Source organism: Chiloscyllium punctatum, chromosome 31, assembly GCF_047496795.1.
Source record: "Chiloscyllium punctatum isolate Juve2018m chromosome 31, sChiPun1.3, whole genome shotgun sequence".
NCBI lineage: Eukaryota > Metazoa > Chordata > Chondrichthyes > Orectolobiformes > Hemiscylliidae > Chiloscyllium > Chiloscyllium punctatum.
Genome location: NC_092769.1, coordinates 71,120,260 through 71,136,711, shown reverse-complemented (window position 1 = coordinate 71,136,711; position 16,452 = coordinate 71,120,260). Strand labels below are relative to the sequence as shown.

Genomic DNA, 16,452 nt, shown 5'->3' with positions numbered 1-16,452 from the left:
CCCCCAGTGACTCACCACCCCTTCCTCAGATAACCCCCACTGCCCTTCCCCAGATAACCACAAATGCTCCACATAGCCCACAACCCCTTCCCCACAGAACCCCCGCAGCCCCACCACCCATTTCCCAGAGAACCCATTGCCCCATCCCCCAAACAACCCATCGCCTCAAATTACCTCCACTGTCCCAAATAACCCATTAACCCCCGCCCCAAATAACCCATTCCCCTTTGCCCCCAAAGACCTCAGCTCCCTTCCCCAGATAACCTTCTGCCCTCAAATAACCCACCCCCCTCCTTCCCCAGGTAACCCCCTACCCTAAATAAGACTGCTTCCCCCTTCTCCCAATAACCCACCTCCCTCTTGCTCTGTCTCTCTTGCAAGGAAGTCAACCCAAGTCTGAAAAACAGGTAAACTGTGGAAGACTGCATTCTTTCACCAAATCTTTATGACGACGCAGGGAGCGGCAGGGCTTAATTTCCAGCATGCCACCCCAGTGAGATGTGACACCATCAGCATCCTCACTCTCACGTGGTGTAAATTGTTGTGACCCCCTGAACTTTGGCATTCTTGTGTTGGTCCTGATGGATGCAAGTTGAAAAGTTTCTCCAATGCGTCTGTTTCACCAACATTTCCAAGTTCTGCATTTCTGAGCGACAGCATAATCCTTTAGACTTATTCATTGAGTTTTAAAAATACTGTGGTGGGATTTGAAGTCATGACCCCCACAGCATTAGCCTGGGATTCTGGATTGCAATTCCAGTTACATTACTACCGCCTTACTCTTGAATTGTGTTCCAATATCAGTATAACCCTTACGACACTCCCTCAGTACTGACCCTCCGACAGTGCGGCACTCCCTCAGTACTGACCCTCCGACAGTGCGGCACTCCCTCAGCACTGACCCTGTGACAGGGCGGCACTCCCTCAGCACTGACCCTGTGACAGGGCGGCTCTCCCTCAGCACTGACTCTGTGACAGTGTGGCACTCCCTCAGCACTGACCCTCCGACAGTGCGGCTCTCCCTCAGCACTGACCCTCCGACAGTGCGGCTCTCCCTCAGCACTGACCCTCCGACAGTGCGAAGCTCCCTCAGCACTGACCCTGTGACACTGCGGGGTCCAGAAGGAAACTAGTTTTGTTCTAAATTCCAGATATGCGAGTAAACCCCATGTAAAATCTCTCAAAGTCTTTTGCTGTCTTTTTTAACAAGTGGACAACGCTGCAGGAAATACCAGACTTTAAAATCACAAATCCACAACGAGCCGTGTTCACAAGGCAAAGATTTTATTCCAACGCACGTGTAATTTAATTCCCCACCATACTGAATAAATATATTATGTATTTATTTGCAAGTTTTTAAACGCACCATGGAAGAAATTTACAAAGCCGCTGGAGGGACAGTGAGCTGCACGACAACTCTCAGCACAGACTGAAGCTAATCAGACAAGCTCCAGCAGCGACAGACTCTGAACCTGGACACTGTAAAGGAGATGCTCGAGAGAGCGAGGGTGAGTGCAGACACCCAGCCTCTCCAGTACAGTCAAACCAAGATCAATATAACTCTGGGTGCAGAGGAAATCAAGTGATAGGGTTGGAGAAAATGAAACTGACAGACAAAGGGCAGCGCACAGTTAAACGAGACAAACAGAATTCAGAAGTAGAATTCGTGGAATCGCCCCAGTGGGGACTGACGCACTCCTGCTCCCCTTATCTAAGTCGGGCAAGGGGCGAGGAAGTGGACCGAAGCAACGTCCGACTCCTTCTGGCGCAGGTCTGTCCCAGACCGACATGCTCGCCCAGGGGATCGATGCGCGAGCTGAGGGGGGGGAAGGTCCGCCCCCCCTCCCCGCTCCCCCTGCCCCAGTCAGCCCCTCTCGCATATGACCTCGATGACGCTCTGCTCCATGGTGACGGGGTCCAGGCAGCGGTGGGCGGTGCTGGCGACGATCTCATCCAGCAGGAAGTGCACCAGGTTCTCGTCGGAGACAAAGCGCCACAGGTAGAGCTGCAGGTACTGGCAGTCCACCTGGATCTGCTGCAGCCCGTAGCGGCCAAACGAGCGCAGCCGCACGCACTCCAGGAAGGTCTTCAGGCTGATCTTGATGATCCCTGTCAGCACGGAGACCTGCAGTTGGGGGGGGGGGGGAAAAGAGAGGGAGAGAGGAAGAGAACTCAGTGAGGACTGCACTCAGTTCATTACAATCCCCCTGTCGGTTTCCACCAGGCAGGTTTCTGCCCACTTAAGGGGATTGTACAGTGTGGAAGCAGGCCATTCAGCCCATCGGGTCAACACCAACCCTCCAAAGAGCGTGCAACCCAAATCCAGCCCCCCCACTATCCCAACACTGCAACTCTGCATTTCCCACGGCTAATCCACCCAGCCTGCACATCCCTGGACAGTACACCGCAATTTATCACGGCCATGAGTGAAGTTAGAGATGTTGGCATGGGTGACCAAAATCCTGGGGAAAAAGATCAGATCTTGTAAAGAGAGAGAGAGCGATAGCGAGCACAAGAGATAAAGAGAGAGAGAGAGCAAGAGACAGCGAGAGAGAGAGAGAGAGAGAGAAAGAACGTGTGAGACAGTGCAAGACAACGCAAGATAGTGAGAGAGAGCGCGCACGAGAAAGAGCGAGAGATAACACAAAATGGTTTCCTGTGGAAATTCCTGAGCTGAGCAGCCCAGTCAGCCACCAAAGACAAGGGTTTGGAAATTGGGGTTTGTTCCAGCGCCCAGCATGAGAAGCCAGCAATCATCCTGCAGGAGTTTGGGAGCTGGGGGTGGGGGGTTGAGGAAGTTGCGGAGACGGGAAAGTGGCAAGGCCACAGAACGATTTAAATACAATCGCAGGAAAGTTACGAGTGATGGCACTGCACGGAATGGATGTGGGATTTACTGAGAGAGAGAGGTTTGCAGGCGGCCCAGAAGCTGTTGGAGGAGCTGGGAGATGGAGGCAAACCCCCTTTTGGAGACGGGGGGAGGGAGGGTGCCGAGAATGAGAGGAGAAGCTTGGAAATGGTCTGGAGGAAATTCAGTCGAGGGGTAGGAGAGGAAGGCAGGGAGAATAAATCCTTGCGAGAACAAAAAGGTGGTGGACTTGGCGCTGCACCGAGATCAGACACAATGTAAGAGAAGGGTGTAGCAGGCCCGAGGGGCTGAGTGACCCACTCCTGCTCCTCACGGGGCTTTTGCCCAAAGATGACAGGGGGGGGGGGCAGGGGTCTCACTGGGTCAGACTAAACTCAGGGCAGGCAGGCGGGTGGGGATGGGAATGACCTGCAAACAATGAGCAAGGCAGGAGGAGAGAAGGGGCACTCACCTTGTTGAACTCGACGGGGCTGAAGATGTCTATCCGCTCGGAGAAGAGCTTCTGGATGTTACTCAGGAGGTTGGTGTCCATCGGAGCGCTGCAGCGGCAAAGACATAACAGAAGCTGAATGGGCTCGTGACAAACCGGGCATCAACCCAGAGACAGACGACAAGCAAGGGGGTAAAAACTGCACAGGGAGGCCAGGGCAGGGATAGAGTTCAGCAGCTGGAGATCTGTGTTACGGCCCACAGCAGAACCCCCAAAGTATGTGACGGAGACAGCCCAGACCCTCTCACTTCTATATTTTTTTTAGATTAGATTCCCTACAGTGCGGAAACAGGCCCTTCGGCCCAACCAGTCCACGCCGACCCTCCGAAGAGTAACCCACCCAGACCCTAATGCACCTAACACCACGGGCAATTTAGCACGACCAATTCACCCTGACCAATTCACCCGACTTGCACATCTTTGGACTGTGGGAGGAAACCGGAGCACCCAGAGGAAACCCACGCAGACACAGGGAGAACGTGCAAACTCCACACAGACAGTCGTCCGAGGCTGGAATCGAACCTGGGACCCTGGTGCTGTGAGGCAGCAGTGCTAACCACTGAGCCACTGTGCCGTTTCCAAAGGGAAGTGTGTTCCAGATATGAATCGATTTGTTTACAACTAACCTTACTCAAAACATTTTATTCTTACGCCGCAGTTAAAATACAACAAAAAGATAATTTGGCATAACTTTATGCTCGTGAAATACTTCATAAGGTAGTGTATGAGTTACCCACCAACCATCAACTGTTCCAATACAGGCATCATCCTAAAACATCCCCTTTTGGCAAATACAATTCAGCATACAATTCCAGTCTCCCTGCAGCAGGAAGGATGCTGTGAAACTTGAAAGGATTCAGAAAAGATTTACAAGGATGTTGCCAGGGTTGGAGGGCTTGAGCTACAGGGAGAGGCTGAACAGACTGGGGCTGTTTTCCCTGGAGTGTCAGAGGCTGAGGGGTGACCTTATAGAGGTTTATAAAATCATGAGGGGCATGGATAGGGTAAATAGGCAAAGTCTTTTTCCCGGGGTAGAGGAGTCCAAAACTAGGAGGTATAGATTTACGGGGAAAGATTTAAAAGGGACCCAAGGGGCAACGTTTTCACCCAGAGGGTGGTGCGTGTGTGGAATGAGCTGCCAGAGGAAGTGGTGGAGGCTGGTACAATGACAACATTTAAAAGGAATCTGGATGGGGACAGGAATAGGAAGGGTTTGGAGGGATATGGGCCAAGTGCTGGCAAATGGGACCAGATTAATTTAGGCTATCTGGCCAGCATGGACGAGTTGGAGCGAAGGGTCTGTTTCCATGCTGTCCAACTCCATGACTCGGTAAAACAGTTTTTATTCTGATGTGCTGTGTCACTCCAGTCCAGCAGACAGAAACACAGAATAAAACAATCCACCTCTTCAGCTTCCTAAGGGGAAACCCTTCTGTTTAAGGCTTCACTCCAGTAACAAAGAACTGAAGTGTCTAGCTCGAGCAGCTAGCAAATCCCAGCAACCATCTGAAAGCAAGGCCAAAGTCCTTCGGGGTCTTTGTGAATCACTCGTGATTCTTTTGTCTCACTTTTAAAAAAAGTCCCAGGGAGAACCCAAAACTGTGTACCGACTGCCTGTGTGAAGGGGATGTTTCGCCTCCATTGTGACAAGACAATCAGGACTGAATACATCGTACTGCGGCCTAGTGGCTTAGTGGTTAGCACTGCTGCCTCACGGCACCAGGGCCCCGGGTTCGATTCCAGCCTCAAGCGACTGTGTCTAGTTTGCACGTTCTCCCAGTGTCTGCGTGGGGTTTCCTCCAGGTGCTCCAGTTTCCTCCCACAGTCCAAAGATGTGCAGGTTAGGGTGGATTGGCCGTGCTCAATTGTCCCATAGTGCCCAGGGATGTGCAGGTTAGGGTGGATTAGTCAGGAGTACAGTAATAGGGGAATGGGTCTGGATGGGTTACTCAGAGGGTCAGTGTAGACCTGATAGGCCAAAGGGCCTGTTTCCACACCGTCGAGATTCTATGATTGTAAAGGCACAGTACAGGGACATATGTTAAGTTTGCTGTCACTCACTCCCCGTTCCATCACGCGACAGTTACCTGGGTGTGTAGCTTGGGGCGTAGCGTGCCTGCTGACGGGAGCTGCTGTACACTGAGAAGGTTCTCTTACTCGAGTCGCTGCTGTGTGCCTTCCTCACTCCCTCCTCATACAACAGGCCGACCTACAAGGAGCAAAGGACAGCATTGACACACCGGGTCAAACCCTGCATTCCTGCGTCACACCCACACAACCCCCACTCCACACACACACACACACACACACACACAAACACTCCACCCACGCCCCCCCAAACACACAGACCCACACAAATCCCCCAACCACCCACACACACTGATCCACACAAACCCCTCACCCTTCCCGAAAAACCCCCCACCCACCCACCCACACAGACCCCCCACCCACCCCCACAAAACCCTCACAGACCCACACACACACCCCCACCCACACCCCCTCCCTAATCTTGACTTCACCAATACTCAGTGCCCCCCCCCCCCAATACACATGCTCCAAGGATAACATTAAACTATAGTCCCAAACTTGACAGAGACATGGGAATACCATCACCTTCCAAGTCCCCCACCACCCCCCTCCGAGCCACCCACCATCTTGTCTCAGGAATATAATCGCTGTTCGTTCATTGTCACTGGGTCCAAATGCAGGAACTCCCTCCCTGATGTCACTGGGGGGTCAACCCACAGCACGTGGACTCCAGCAGTTCCAGAAAGCAGCCCAGCCCCACCTTCTCACGGGGCAATTAGGGCAATAAATGCTGGCCCAGCCAGTGACACTCACATCCCACATATGAATTAAAAAAAGGACCAAGGATCGGCAGATGGATAAGTTGGATAAATGCAAGGTATTGAATTTTGGTAAAACACACAGGACATTTACAATTAATGGTAGGGCCCTGGGTAGTGTCGTAAAACAGAGACCTCAGGGTTCAGGTACATCGTTCTTTGAAGTTAAGACGACGTTTAGCACACATGCTTTCATCGCTCAGACCTTTGAGTATCAGATTTGGGATGTCATATCGAAACTGTCCAGGACATTGGTGAGGCCTCGTCTGGAGTACTGTGTCCAGGTCTGGGTGCCCTGCTACAGGAAGGACATGATTAAACTGGAGAGGGGTCAGAAAATACTTACCGGGATGTTGCCAGGATTGGAGGGTTTGAGATATAAAAGTAGATCCGAAAGGTTGGGACTTCTTTCACTCGACCAGAAGAGGTTGAGGGGTGAACTTAGAGGTTTTATAAAATCAGGAGGAACAGAGGTAAGATGAATGGCAAACGTCTTTCCCCCCTAGGCTGGGGAATTCAAAACGAGGGGCCCGTTTTTAAGGTGAAAGGAGAGAGATTTGAAAAGGACATTAGGTGCAACCTTTTTTTTTTAAACACAGAGGGTGGTTCGTGTGTGGAATGAACTTCCGAGATGCGGGTAGAGTTACAATTTTTAAAAGACATTTGGATAAGGACATGAATAGGAAAGGGTTTGGAGGGATATGGGCCGGGAGCAGGCAGGTGGGACTAGTTTAGTTTGGGATTATGGTCGGCATAGACTGGTTGGGCAGAGGGTCTGTCCCCGTGCTGTATTGCTCTACGTCCCTACACCAAAGCAGGCATCACAGCACTTCCTGCTGGATCCTGTTCGGAGACATTTCCACAATGTCCTGGTATTTGAGTTAAGGATCCTCCAGTCTCTGCCAACAGTGCTGTTAGATTTGAGGAGCGATGGGTGAAGGGGGAATATCAGTGAAGTTCTTTTTGACCTGCAGCCGGGAACTGAATGGCAGTGGTCAGGAGTGGGTAAAGGGAACACCACTATAATCCCAGAGGGCCACAGGGCTGTTTCTCTTGGAGACAGAGGGAGAGGTGACCGGGGTAGCGACTTTAATCCGAGGGTCAGAACGCCTCAGATGAGGTGGAAAGAGGTTAAGAAGGTGGGAACTTCACTGTAACCTCAGCCTGAGCAAGAGCTGAACCCATCCTGCTGGCGTTACAGCTGTCCAGCCAACTGAGCACCGCCACCAAATCAGGAAGCCTGGCTAGTTTCCCACATTCCTCTCCAAAACCCAATTCCCACCGGCATCAGGAGCAGAAATACAGGTCGGTACGGCATGACGTGCGTTATGTCAGCGCAAATTGGCTACAACGCGATTGACACATTGTGGGTGCTGTTTGGATAACGCGGACATTCTAATGAACAGGTATAGCGATTTTCCACAGTGAGATTTTCTCTCGTGCGAGGTGACAGAGAAACACAACTGTTGCGTTATAGCAGAACGACCCATACTGACCAATCTCCCCCCCGCCCACCTCGCTCTAACCTGGATACCCCCTTGCACTCCCCCAGTCGCCCTCAGCCTCCTGACCTGCACGTCGATGGAGGTGATGTCCTCCACCACCCTCTTCATCACGGCACGCACGTTGCGCGGCTCGATGGTGTTGAGCCAGTCCCGGGTCTCCACGCTCTTGCGCAGCATCTGCGACACGTTCAGGCCCTGCACCTTCACGTAGTGGTTCAGCAGCTTCTGAGCAGCCTCCCGTGCGTCGGCGCACAGCACCGTCACCAGGGTCACCGGGGAATGGTCCTGGCGAGGGAATCAAAACAACGGCACACCTTCAGCACGGCAGAGCCTGGGCCACGCGAGGCGCAGGGAGACTGGAGCTGGCTTTTGCAGCCCTATTGGAACCCAAACTCCTCCCAAATGTGGTTCTATCAATGACAGTAGCTGCAGCACTTTGAGCAGACCATAGGATTCAGAGTGGGCATAATCCCTGGGGTGAGGGGGGTTGGTCCGTGAGGAGAATTGGACTTGATTATATTCTCTTAAGTTTCAAAGAATAACTGGTCACAGTGGATGTCTATTACTAACTTGAATCTCCAAGCCTGCATATCTAAACTTTAAAAGCCATTTGGACGACATGGATAGGAAAGGTTTACAGGGATATGGACCAAACGCAGGAAAATAGCATTGGTTCCATTTAGGAAACTTGCTTTGGCCAAAGGGCCTGTTTCCGTGCAGTATATCTCTATCAATCTATGACTGTAAGATGGCACAATGTAAAAATAAAGTACCACAAATGTGTTCATTAGTTGATGGAGATGTATCTCTGCTGAGGAAGACAGACAGACCAATACCAGTGTCCTCAACCAGGTCAATACCCCCAACATCGAGGCACTGAACACCCCCCACCCTGATCGGCTGTGATGGGGCTGGGCATGTCGTCCACATGCCCGACACAACACTCCCCAAGCAGGTGCCCTATCCCCAGCTCCGAAACGGCTCCAGGGTGGGAGAGAGGTGGTGCTTCAGGGATACCCTCAAAGGCCTCACCGGGGAAGTGCAACATTCCCACGGACACCTGGGAATCACTGGCCCAAGACTGTCCAAAGTGGGGGTGCAGCATCCGGAAGGCGTCGAGCTCCTCGGAGACTTTCTGTCAGGGAGAGAGCAGAAGCTGGACAGAAACAGCGTAAGGGGTGCACTGCCATGCCAACGGCCCACCCACCCCTTCCCGCGACCACCTTCTGCCCCAAGTGTAACAGAGCCTGTGGTAGCCCCCTCGGTCTGTACAGCCGCCTATGGACTCACCCTGAGTGCGGGAGAGAGTCATCCTCGTCTGTGAGGGACCGCCGACGACTGAATGAGCATCACTCGCAAATTAAATAATGTTTGGTCTATTTTGAATTGTCTGTTTGCTGCAGTAAGAGTCTTAGAAAGTGAACTCTTGTTCTGCAAGAGTTCTTTCCGTGAATAATTCGTTATCTTTTTTGAAAAGTGTTTTTGGCATCGTCATGTTGAGACGTGAAAGCGATTAGAAACTGTTTATAAAAAAGCTATGCTTCCACGTCATAGGACTCTTCAAATATCTAGCTCCAGTTCCAAACCCCATGCGGTCCCACCCCTCCGATGCTCATCAGGAGCCAGGTACAGGCACCGCTGCCCAGGGGTGTGCGAGTGAATGTGTCGCTGATGGCACCGGCCGGTCACTCACCTGCCCCAGAAACTGCTCGTCGGTCAGGGTCAGGATGTAGCTGATGGTGGACATCTCGTAGTCCAGGCAGAGGCGGGACAGCAGCAGGAGCAGGCCTGGGGGCGTGGCGCCCTTCTCACCCACCGTCTCACAGAACTGGCGTGCCGTGTGGCACATGTACCTGATGAAGCTGACGATGAGCCCCTCGCGGACGCCCTGGCTGCAGAACTCCCCCTGTTGAAGCAGACAGGCCAGTCAGCAGGAAGCAACAGCAACCACACTCAGAACAGCACCGTCAAGGTAGAACAAGGAGGAACTGCTCTCAAAGAACAGCTCAGGAACAGGCCCTTCGGCCCACTATGCCTGCTGTGATACATGATGTCTTTCCAAACGAGACTCCTGTTGCCTCTACGTCTCCCTGCCTATTCATGTATCTGTCCAAATACCTCTTAAATGTTATCACATTAGGGCAGCAAAGTGGCTCAGTGGTTAGCACTGCTGCCTCACAACACCAGGGACCCGGGTTCGATTCCAACCGCAGGCGACAGCGTAGAGTTTTCACATTCTCCCCATGTCTGCATGGGGTTTCCTCCCCACAGTCCAAAGATGTGCAGGTTAGGGTGGATTGGCCTTGCTAAATTGTCCCATAGTGCCCAGGGATGTGCAGGTTAGGGTGGATTGGCCGTGCTAAATTGTCCCATAGTGCCCAGGGATGTGCAGGTTAGGGTGGATTGGCCGTGCTAAATTGTCCCATAGTGTCCAGGGATGTGTAGGTTAGGGTGGATTGGCTGTGCTAAATTGTCCCATAGTGCCCAGGGATGTGCAGGTTAGGGTGGATTGGCAGTGGGAAATGTGGGACTACAGGGATAGGATGGGTTAAGGTCTGAATGGGATGCTCTGTGGAGGGTGTGGACACTATGGGACAATTTAGCACGGCCAATCCACCCTCACCTGCACATTCCTGGACACTATGGGACAATTTAGCACGGCCAATCCACCCTAACCTACACATCCCTGGACACTATGGGACAATTTAACACGGCCAATCCACCCTCACCTGCACATCCCTGGGCACTATGGGACAATTCAGCACGGCCAATCCACCCTAACCTGCACACCTTTGAACTGCGGGAGGTAACTGGGACACCCGAAGGAAACCCCACACAGACACAGGGAGAATGTGCAGACTTCACCCAGACAGTCGCCCCTGAGGGTGGGATCGTACCTGGCATGGAGAGGCTTACCACTGAGCCCCTGTGCTGATTCGGCCTCCACAGGTCAGACAGGATTCTTCAGGCTGACCACTGAATAACTGTTGCCTCACATCAATCCTAAAATGGTCTACCCCAAAGCCTGATACTGCATTCCCCCAACCAGGGCAAACACTCTCGCCGCACTTAGCTTGTCCAGCCCGTTCTCGTTTTATATATTTCTGTCAGACTCCCCCTCTCGTTTATTTCGACTCCAGCAATTACAGGCCTGAGCTGAACTAATCCCTCCCTGTGGGATATTCCTGCCATCCCTGATATCAGCCGACTGAACATCCATTGCAGCAGATACACGGGTACGTCCCCCTCCCCCAACACATTCCCCTCCGAACCACGTCCCATCCCGATTTGGGAATATATCAGCCGTTCCTTCAGTGCCGCTGGGTCAGAATCCTGGAATCTCTCCCCAAGAGCATTGTGGGTCACTTACATCCCAAGAAAGTTAGTGATTCTCCTGGTGGTAAGTGGAACCACTTAGGGATGGCCATAAAATGTTGGCCAACCCAATGACATCCGTGTCCCACTTATCTATTTTTTCTAACAGCATTAATGTGGGAGGGAGCTTTTGAGGAGGACAGCATATGGAGTGGGGGGGGGGGGGGGGGGGGGGGGCGCGACGGCGAGGGGAGTGGGAGCAAGAGGAAGGGGGGAGTGAGGGCGGAGGGGAGTGGATTGCGTGATGGCGAGGGGAGCGGGGTGGGGGTGCGAGGGCGAGGGGATGGGGGGGAGCGAGGGCGAGGGGATGGGGGGGGGAGCGAGGGCGAGGGGATGGGGGGGGAGTGAGGGCGAGGGGATGGGGGGGGAGTGAGGGCGAGGGGATGGGGGGGGAGTGAGGGCGAGGGGATGGGGGGGGAGTGAGGGCGAGGGGATGGGGGGGGGAGTGAGGGCGAGGGGATGGGGGGGGAGTGAGGGCGAGGGGATGGGGGGGGAGTGAGGGCGAGGGGATGGGGGGGGGAGTGAGGGCGAGGGGAAGGGGGGGGCGTGATGGTGAGGGGAGCGGGGGGGCTTGAGGGTGAGAGAGAGAGGGCCGAGGGGAGAATGAGGGTCGGAGGGTGGATGAGGGAGGGTGAGGGTTAAAGGAGCTGGGCCCCAGCTCACCTTGAAGTAGGCCTTGCTGGAGAAGGTGACGTCCTTGGCGGTGAACAGGTGGACGTAGGCCAGCACCGACTTGACCTGGTTGAGGATGGAGGCGGAGACAGAGGCCAGGAGCTCAGCCAAGTTGGCGCCGTCCTTGCCCAGGAGCCGTGGGGCGGCCAGCGACTGGCGCACGTCAGTCAGGCAGTCAGCGTAGAAGCTCTGCAGGGCCTGCAGGTACTGGCGGAGCCTCTCCTGGGCAGCGCGCACCACGATCTCTGTCCCCTCGGCGGCTGCCGTCCTCGAGCCGGGCAGCAGCTTGACCACGGCCTGCAGGCGCCGGTGGAAGCGGTCCAGACCGCGCACCAGCAGCGAGCTGTCCCCCACCCCTTTCTCCGCCCGGATGCGGCGCTCCACTAGGCCGAAGTAACGGCCCATCAGCCCGTCGACAAACTCCACCAGCTTGGCGCCGGCCATTCGCGCCACGTCCGAGCTGACCAGGCCTCCGGCCGCCGGCCGGTGGACGAACAGGTCCTGGTAGGAGGCGATGACAAGGCAGGTGTCCCCCACAAAGCCGTTGCAGCCCTTGTCGGTGAACTCCAGGATGTCGGAGAGGGGAGGCGAGGACGCAGGGAGGGGGCCCGGCTGCTGACCCAGCTCAGCCTCCAGCGCCGACAGGTCCTCCTCCAGCCGGGAGCGGGCGTGGGCTAGGAACTCATCGCACAGCTCCTCCGCCGGCTCACCCAACTGCAGTAACAGCTCCACACACTCCGCCAGCTCCTTGGCGCTCGAGCCGGTGTCTCTGCAGCAGAAACAACACACAGGCGCAGCTCTCCGCTGGCAATTAGGTGCTCGTGTACTCCACTCTCACACTCAACACTCACACCCACTCCCGCACGCACACATAGACTTACTCACACATGCTCACTGCCGCACGCGCACTCACCCTCACTCCAGGACACACGCACACACCCCGACAGTGGACCCACGCACATGCCCTCACCCACGCTCGCATGCACACCCTCACTCTCGCCCTGGGGGGAGGGAATGTGAGAGACCGTTTGAAAGACACAGCCTCAGACCTGTGAGACTGGGTAAAGGGTGAGGGAGCGGCAGCTGAATGGACAGTCTCAAACTCGGTCACTGAGAAGAATGGGCAGCGGGCCAATCCACCCTACCTGTACATCCCTGGGCACTATGGGACAATATAGCACGGCCAATCCACCCTAACCTGTACATCCCTGGGCACTATGGGACAATTTAGCACGGCCAATCCACCCTAACCTGCACATCCCTGGGCACTATGGGACAATTTAGCACGGCCAATCCACCCTAACCTGCACATCCCTGGACACTATGGGACAATTTAGCACGGCCAATCCACCCTAACCTGCACATCCCTGGGCACTATGGGACAATTTAGCACGGCCAATCCACCCTAACCTGCACATCCCTGGGCACTATGGGACAATTTAGCACGGCCAATCCACCCTAACCTGCACATCCCTGGGACACTATGGGACAATTTAGCACGGCCAATCCACCCTAACCTGCACATCCCTGGGCACTATGGGACAATTTAGCACGGCCAATCCACCCTAACCTGTACATCCCTGGACACTATGGGACAATTTAGCACAGCCAATCCACCCTAACCTGCACATCCCTGGGCACTATGGGACAATTTAGCACGGCCAATCCACCCTAACCTGCACATCCCTGGGCACTATGGGACAATTTAGCGCGACCAATCCACCCTAACCTACACATCTTCGGACTGTGGGAGGAAACCGGAGCACCCGGAGGAAACCGCACGGAGACACGGGGGGAGAATGTGCAGACTCCACACAGACAGATGCCTGAGACTGAAATCGAACCCGTGTCCCTGGTGCTGAGAGGCATCAATGCTAACCACTGAGACACCGTACCGCCCAAAGTTTGGGGCAGAGGCAAATAGGTGAAGGTGAGATAGGAGAAGGAATAAAGAGACAGAGAGAGAGAGAGAGCGAAAGCACGAAATGGGCTACAGAGAAATGTCAGAGGTCAGTGGGTGACAGAGAAGCAGGCAGGCAGGATCTGACGCAAACGCAGCAGCCGGGCAACCGAGGCCGGAGAGAGTGTTACCTGAACTTCTCCCGGAGTTTCTGTGCCAAGTCAGACATGATCTTCTGGCAGTCGTTCTGGATGCCGTGGAAAGACGCCATGTGCTGGTACTGGTGCAGCACCGAGCGGGCCTTGCTGTAATACCTCACAGCCTGGCCATATGCCTCGAGCTCGATGCACTTGTTCAGCCGGGCTGGCAGCTCAAACAGGAACTGCAGCTTCCTCAGTAACGTGTGCACACCTGAAAGGCAGAGAGGCATACAGCACGGAAACAGACCTTTCAGTCCGGCCCTGATGAACAGCCGTTCAGACATGAATCATTTGCTTGCTCTGTCTCCACTGACCCGTCGTGATCGCCAGCAGGTTTTTTTTACTTTCAGACCCTTCGGTCCAACTTGTCCATGTTGACCAGATATCCTAACCTAATCTAGTCGCATTTGCCAGCACTTGGCCCATATTCCCCCAAACCCTTCCTATTCATATCCCCATCCAGATGCCTTTTAAATGTTGTCATTGTACCAGCCTCCACCACTTCCTCTGGCAGCCCGTTCCACACACGTACCACCCTGTGTGTGAAAAAGTTGCCCCTCAGGTCCCTTTTATATCTTTCCCCTCTCACCTTAAACCTATGCCCTTTAGTTTTGGACTCCCCTACCCCGGGGAAAAGACTTTTGTCTATTCACCCTATCCATGTCCCTCATGATTTTATAAACCTCTATAAAGGTTTTCCCCTCAGCCTCTGGCCCTCCAGCAAAAACAGCACCAACCTATTCAGCCTCTCCCTATAGCTCAAACCCTCCAATCCCGACAAGATACTTGTAAATCTTTTCTGAACCCTTTCAATTTTAACATCCTTCCTGTAGCGGGGAGACCGGAGCTGAACCTTGTATTCCAAAATTGGCCTCACCATTCCTGAAGAAGGGCTGATGCCCGAAACGTCGATTCTCCTGTTCCTTGGATGCTGCCTGACCTGCTGCGCTTTTCCAGCAACACACTTTCAGCTCACCAATGGAACAGGGTGAGACAGGCCTGGGCAAAGTCAGAAGTCACATGACACCAGGTTATAATCCAACAGATTTATCTAAAACCATGAGCGTTCAGAGCACTGCTCCTTCATCAGATTAACTTCATCTGGTGAAGGAGCAGCGCTCCGATCGCTGGTAATTTGAAATAAACCTGTGCAACTATAACCTGGTGCCGGGTGATTTCTGACAACGTCCTGTGCTGCTGCAACAACATGACACCCCAGTTCCTGTACTTAATGCGATGACCCAACAAAGGCCATTCGCCAAATGCTTTCTACACTGCCCAGTGAGCGTACCAGCTCAGCACATGGCCGGGCAGGGATGAAGCTTTATAGGTGCCTGGAAAAGACAACGCATCGTTTTCCCTGACGACGCTCTGTAAGACTTAAAGTCCCACCTCTTTCATCTCTCCTGGCCTTGTCAATCCGCCCTGAGATCCTTTCCCGATTCCCAACCACCTCGCCGTGGGAAGACATGTTTTGGTCACCATCTCTCCTTTGGCCGATTACGTGAAACCCCGGGTTCTCAATCCTCCTATCAACGGGAACAGTTTCTCCCCACTTGCTCTTGTCTCGATCACTCGGAACATCTCGGTCAAATCTGCGCTCAACAGCCTCCGCTCTCGGCAACAGTGCCGAGTGATGAGACAGAGGTGAGCCTGGGCTTTTATAAATCGAGGCACACGATGTTCAAAAGCAGGAGGGTTGAAGTCCAGCATTTTAAAGAGCACAAGTTCCACCTGATCTGAAACACCATCCCCAGTTCTCGAGTCAGAGTCCTTGTGGCTCTGTTCGCCGAGCTGGGGATTTGTGTTGCAGACGTTTCGTCCCCTGTCTGGGTGACATCCTCAGTGCTCGGGAAACTCCTGTGAAGTGCAGAGTCATACGACACAGAAACACGCTCCTCGGTCCCATCAATCCGTGCCAACCATAATCCTAAACCAAACTAGTCCCATCTGCCTGCTCCTGGCTCACATCCCTCCAAACCCTTCCCTAGTCACATCCTTAACCAAATGTGTTTTTAAATGTTCTAAGTGTACCCACTTCCTCTAGTGGTTCATTCCACACACAAACCACGACCTGTGTTAAAAAATAAATTGTCCCTCGTGTCTTTTTTAAAATCTTTCTCCTCTTGCCTTAAATATATGCCCCTTCATCTTGAATTCCCCATCCTAGGGAAAGCAAATCTGTCATACACCTTATCTGCACCCCTCATGCTTTTATCAACCTCGATAAGGTCACCCCTCAACCTCCTACGCTCCAGTGAAAAATGTCCCAGCCTCTCTGTGTAACTCAAACCCTCCAGTCTGAGCAGCATCCTGGTAAATGTCTTCTGAACCCTCTCCAGTTTAATAACGTCCCTCCTATAACAGGGCGACCAGAACTGGACACAGTACTCCAGTAGAAGTCTCACCATCCAGGTTGCAGTCAAGATGTTGTGAAACTTGAAAGGGTTCAGAAACAATTGACAAGGATGTTGCCAGGGTTGGAGGGTTTGAGCTACAGGGAGAGGCTGAACAGGCTGGGGCTGTTTTCCCTGGAGTGTCGGAGGCTGAGGGGTGACCTTATAGAGGTTTATAAAATTATGAGGGGCATGGATA

The 16,452-nt window shown here is 53.6% G+C and overlaps 2 protein-coding genes across 2 annotated transcripts in view; both read right to left on the bottom strand.

The window, feature by feature from the left end:
- Positions 1–1,267: 1,267 nt before the first annotated feature.
- vps51 (VPS51 subunit of GARP complex) lies at positions 1,268–14,250 on the bottom strand. Its single transcript, XM_072550959.1, has 7 exons — positions 13,849–14,250; positions 11,749–12,526; positions 9,404–9,616; positions 7,777–7,995; positions 5,447–5,568; positions 3,321–3,408; positions 1,268–2,125 (listed from the first exon to the last, which is right to left on the bottom strand). The coding sequence occupies exons 1-7, from the start codon at positions 14,139–14,141 to the stop codon at positions 1,865–1,867; spliced, it is 1,974 nt and encodes a 657-aa protein (XP_072407060.1). The 5' UTR covers positions 14,142–14,250; the 3' UTR covers positions 1,268–1,864.
- A 931-nt stretch (positions 14,251–15,181) lies between these two features.
- The window catches only part of zfpl1 (zinc finger protein-like 1), an 11,852-nt gene continuing 10,581 nt past the window's right edge, over positions 15,182–16,452 (bottom strand). Inside the window, exon 4 of the mRNA XM_072551244.1 lies at positions 15,182–15,510. Within this exon, the coding sequence (XP_072407345.1) occupies positions 15,182–15,510 (329 nt within the window). The remainder of the gene's footprint in view (positions 15,511–16,452) is intronic.

Bases quoted from the DNA above. Each gene is read 5' to 3' on its own strand.
- vps51 (XM_072550959.1), bottom strand. From the start codon at position 14,141: ATGTCTGAACGGCTGTTCATCAGGGCCGGACTGAAAGGTCTGTTTCCG. The intron at 7,996-9,403 runs GTGAGTGACCGG...TTCCCTCGCCAG, and splicing joins ACGAGCAGTTTCTGGGGCAG to GACCATTCCCCGGTGACCCT. The intron at 3,409-5,446 runs GTAACTGTCGCG...TTGCCGCTGCAG, and splicing joins GCCCCAAGCTACACACCCAG to CGCTCCGATGGACACCAACC.